A 5261-nucleotide genomic window follows, 5' to 3' on the forward strand; every position below is an offset into this window, starting at 1 on the left:
TTCAAGGATCAAGAGAGGAGGATGATACAATATGATCAAGGAGAGTGAAAGCTCTAAGCTTGGGGATGCCCCGGTGGTTCACCTCTGCATATTTCAAGAAGACTCAAGCGTCTAAGCTTCGGGATGCCCAAGGCATCCCCTTCTTCATCGACAACATTATCAGGTTCCTCCCCTGAAACTATATTTTTATTCCGTCACATCTTATGCACTTTGCTTGGAGCGTCGGTTTGTTTTTGTTTTTGTTTTGTTCGAATAAAATGGATCCTAGCATTCTTTGTGTGGGAGAGATACACGCTCCGCTGTTGCATATGGACAAATATGTCCTTAGGCTTTACTCATAGTATTCATGGCGAAGTTTCTTCTTCGTTAAATTGTTATATGGTTGGAATTGGAAAATGATACATGTAGTAATTGCTATAATGTCTTGGATAATGTGATACTTGGCAATTGTTGTACTCATGTTTAAGCTCTTGCATCATATACTTTGCACCTATTAATGAAGAAATACATAGAGCTTGCTAAAATTTGGTTTGCATAATTGGTCTCTCTAAGGTCTAGATAATTTCTAGTGTTGAGTTTGAACAACAAGGAAGACGGTGTAGAGTCTTATAATGTTTACAATATGTCTTTTATGTGAGTCTTGCTGCACCGGTTCATCCTTGTGTTTGTTTCAAATAACCTTGCTAGCATAAACCTTGTATCGAGAGGGAATACTTCTCATGCATCCAAAATCCTTGAGCCAACCACTATGCCATTTGTGTCCACCATACCTACCTACTACATGGTATTTCTCCGCCATTCCAAAGTAAATTGCTTGAGTGCTACCTTTAAATTTCTATCCTCTACCTTTACAATATATAGCTCATGGGACAAATAGCCTAAAAACTATTGTGGTATTGAATATGTACTTATGCACTTTATCTCTTATTAAGTTGCTTGTTGTGCGATAACCATGTTCCTGGGGACGCCATCAACTACTCTTTGTTGAATATCATGTGAGTTGCTATGCATGTCCGTCTTGTCTGAAGTAAGGGAGATTTACAACTTATTTAATGGTTAGAGCATGCATATTGTTAGAGAAGAACATTGGGCCGCTAACTAAAGCCATGAATCATGGTGGAAGTTTCAGTTTTGGACATATATCCTCAATCTCATATGAGAAAATTAATTGTTGCTACATGCTTATGCATAAAGAGGAGTCCATTATCTGTTGTCTATGTTGTCCCGGTATGGATGTCTAAGTTGAGAATAATCAATAGCGAGAAATCCAATGCGAGCTTTCTCCTTAGACCTTTGTACAGGCGGCATAGAGGTACCCCTTTGTGACACTTGGTTGAAACATGTGCATTGCGATGATAATCCCGGTAATCCAAGCTAATTAGGACAAGGTGCGGGCACTATTAGTATACTATGCATGAGGCTTGCAACTTGTAAGATATAATTTACATAACACATATGCTTTATTACTAACGTTGACAAAATTGTTTCTTGTTTTCAAAACCAAAGCTCTAGCACAAATATAGCAATCAATGCTTCCCTCTGCGAAGGGCCTTTCTTTTACTTTTATTGTTGAGTCAGTTCACCTATCTCTCTCTACCTCAAGAAGCAAACACTTGTGTGAACTGTGCATTGATTCCTACATACTTGCATATTGCACTTGTTATATTACTTTACATTGACAACTATCTATGAGATATACATGTTATAAGTTGAAAGCAACCGCTGAAACTTCATCTTCCTTTGTGTTGCTTCAATACCTCTACTATGAATTTATTGCTTTATGAGTTAACTCTTATGCAAGACTTATTAATGCAATTGTCTGTTGTTTGCAACTTAATACTGGAAGGGGTTCGGATGATAACCTGAAGGTGGACTTTTTAGGCATAGATGCATGCTGGATGGCGGTCTATGTACTTTGTCGTAATGCCCAATTAAAATCTCACAATACTCATCATATCATGTATGTGCATGGTCATGCCCTCTCTATTTGTCAATTGCCCAACTGTAATTTGTTCATCCAACATGCTATTTATCTTATGGGAGAGACACCACTAGTGAACTGTGGACCCCGGTCCATTCTTTACATCTGAAATACAATCTACTGCAATTGTTCTTTACTGTTCTCTGCAAACAATCATCATCCACACTATACATCTAATCCTTTGTTACAGCAAGCCGGTGAGATTGACAACCTCACTGTTTCGTTGGGGCAAAGTACTTTGGTTGTGTTGTGCAGGTTCCACGTTGGCGCCGGAATCCCTGGTGTTGCGCCGCACTACATCCCGCCGCCATCAACCTTCAACGTGCTTCTTGGCTCCTACTGGTTCGATAAACCTTGGTTTCTTACCGAGGGAAAACTTGCCGCTGTACGCATCACACCTTCCTCTTGGGGTTCCCAACGGTCGCGTGCTGTACGCGTATCAATAGTCCACTAAATCTTTTTCCATAGTTACTAGGCTTCTCAGCTAGCTTCATGATTTTCTCTGTGATGTGTTGCTTACCAGCATTAAGCATTACCTATAATAATAGTAGGTTTTGTGAATTAGCCAGATTTATGTAGAGCAAGTTATGAAGGGATATCACCATTCCAGGATGTGTGAACAATATATACTAACCTTGCGGTACAACCAATCATGGAATCGTTAATCAATTAACTTTGCAGGTTCAGTTATTGTTGACTTCTTTAGCCTTCTCTTCTCCTCCTCAATAAATTCACTAGATAAATGATGGCATACTAAGATAAAATGAATATAATATTTCATATTCGACTTGTGTACTAGTAAGTCTACATACCCACGGAAATCTTCTAGTTCATCAATATGTCGCAATACATAACGATGTGCTTGAATAAGTGTTTTCCCATCAAACTTCATATCTTGTACAGATCCAATTGTATCTCCAAAACTATCAAACAAATAGTTTTCTTCTTCCAAGTTTGTGTTTATTGATGTACTTGATGATTTATCAATCCCTTTAAGAAATCGTGAACAAAATGTTAAGCATTCGTCGGCTATATAACCTTCTGCAATAGACCCTTCAGGATATGCCCGATTACGCACATCAATGAGGTTTCTAACAAGTTAAATAGGACACACGGAAATGGGCTATGTAATTACCTCTCAAATGGATACATCCATCTATAGTGCACAGGACCTCCCAATTTAGCTTCATCCACCAAGTGCACAATCAAACGGACCATTATTGTAAAAAAGGATGGGATGAATAATCTCTCCATCTTGCATAGTGTGAGCACAATTTGTGCTTTCAGCGTGTCAAGCTTAGTACTGTCTAGCACCTTAGAACATAGTGATTTGAAGAAATTGGATAGTTCGACAACAACAAACATGACATCTTCACTAGGGTAGCAACTTCTCAATGCTAGTGGAAGAAGGTGTTCAATTAAAATATGGCAATCATGGCTCTTTAGACCAGTGAACTTGCATTCTTTCATGTCAACACATCTTGAGATATTAGAGGCATATCCATAAGGCATCTTGATGCTTTTGATGATTGAACAAAGAATCTCCTTACTCTCTCGAGACATTGTGAAGCAAGCATCAGGCATTGTGTAGCGGCCATTGTCTAACTTTTCAGAATGAAGGTCAGGTTGAATTCCTAAGTCAATCAAATCCAAACGTGCATCAACATTTACTTTTGATTTTCGATCACCTAGTAGAGTTCCAGTGAGATTATCACAAATGTTTTTTTCTATATGAATCACATCAAGGTTATGACGCAATTTCAAAAACTCCCAGTATGGTAGTTTAAAAAATATGCTTTCCTTCTTCCACCAGTTCTTAGGATCCTTTTCCTTATTAGAATCCTCTGAACTCATTCCTTCTCCACCTCTAGTGTTTGAACTCTCTCCCTCACCACTCCTCTTTCTTTTTTGTTTCTCCTTTTTCTTCTTAGGATTTGTTGCCACATTTGATTTTTTATTCAGCTTTCCCAAAATGAAAGTTCTTCCACGCAACTTAGCAAGGACTGCTGTCCCGCTTGAAATTTCAGGGGCAGTCCTATGTTCAACATCTTCATAAAATGGTTGCTTCTTCCTACGGAAGGCATGATTTATTGGCAGCCAATGACGATGACCCATGTAACAATACTTGCGGCCTTTTTTTAGCCATTTAGATGATGTGTGCTCAGCACAGTTTGGACATCCAAATTTTCCACTGGTGCCATAGCCAGCCAAATAGGCATATGCAGGAAGATCATGCATAGTCCACAACAATGCAGCACGTAGGAAGAAATTTTGTTTAGTGACCACATCATATGTATCTACCCCTGCCCACAATTGCATTAGCTCATCCACTAATGGCTCGAGATATATATCTATGTCATTTCCTGGGCCTTTTGGACCTGGAATTAACATTGACATGATGAAGTTTGATTGCTTCATACACACCCAAGGTGGCATGCTATAAGGAACTAATATTACTGGCCATGTGCTATGCTTACTACTTGCCATTCCAAAAGGGTTAAATCCATCGGTTGAAAGTCCAAGGCGAATATTACGAGGATCGGCTTTGAAATCTGGAAATAGATCATCAAATTTTTTCCAAGCTTCACCGTCAGCAGGATGACGCAGTTTTTCATCATTTGTTCTCTCCTTGTCGTGCCACCTTGCATCTTGTGAAGTTTTCTCTGTTGAATAAATTCTTTGAAGCCTAGGTATCAAAGGGAAATAACGGAATACTTTTGCTGCTTTCTTCTTACCTTCTACGACTTCGCCTATCACCCCCTTTTTCTTCTTAGTCACCCAACGAGACGATTTACAGATATGGCAAGACTCTTGGTTTTCTCTCTCACCACGATAAAGCATGCAATCATTTGGACATGCATGAATCTTCACATAGTCTAAGCCTAAACTCTTGATTATTTTCTTTGCTTGGTAGTAGCTTGCTGGAACATTGGACGCATCTGGCAAGGTCTCAGCAAACATCTTCAGTTGTGCTGTGAATGCTTCTTTGCTTGATCCGTATGTGCATTTATCTTGGTATAGTTTCACAATGAAAGAGAGTTTGGAATGATTTTTGCAGCCTGGGTACAATTCTGTCTTTGCGTCTTTAAGTAAATTAACTAGTGTGTTGTCTTCAGCTTGTGACTCATTGTTAGGTTCAGGTACATCATGAACTAGTATTTCCTGATTATCTATGTCATCACCAGTTGAATTTAATACATTCTGCTTATTGACAACTCCTAAAGCTGCATGTACAAGACCAGACATGTCATCCTCTTGAAGGTTGTCATTTTCACTATAA

General features: G+C 38.9%; 1 protein-coding gene across 1 annotated transcript; it reads right to left on the minus strand.

Annotated features, from left to right (window-relative positions):
- Window positions 1-2642: 2642 nt before the first annotated feature.
- Window positions 2643-4879, minus strand: LOC139833987 (uncharacterized). The gene is made up of 3 exons (XM_071824370.1): window positions 3117-4879; window positions 2794-3072; window positions 2643-2715 (listed from the first exon to the last, which is right to left on the minus strand). Exons 1-3 carry the CDS (start codon window positions 4820-4822, stop codon window positions 2643-2645), a joined length of 2058 nt encoding a protein of 685 aa, XP_071680471.1. The 5' UTR covers window positions 4823-4879.
- Window positions 4880-5261: the final 382 nt, after the last annotated feature.

Source organism: Lolium perenne, chromosome 7 (assembly GCF_019359855.2).
Source record: "Lolium perenne isolate Kyuss_39 chromosome 7, Kyuss_2.0, whole genome shotgun sequence".
NCBI lineage: Eukaryota > Viridiplantae > Streptophyta > Magnoliopsida > Poales > Poaceae > Lolium > Lolium perenne.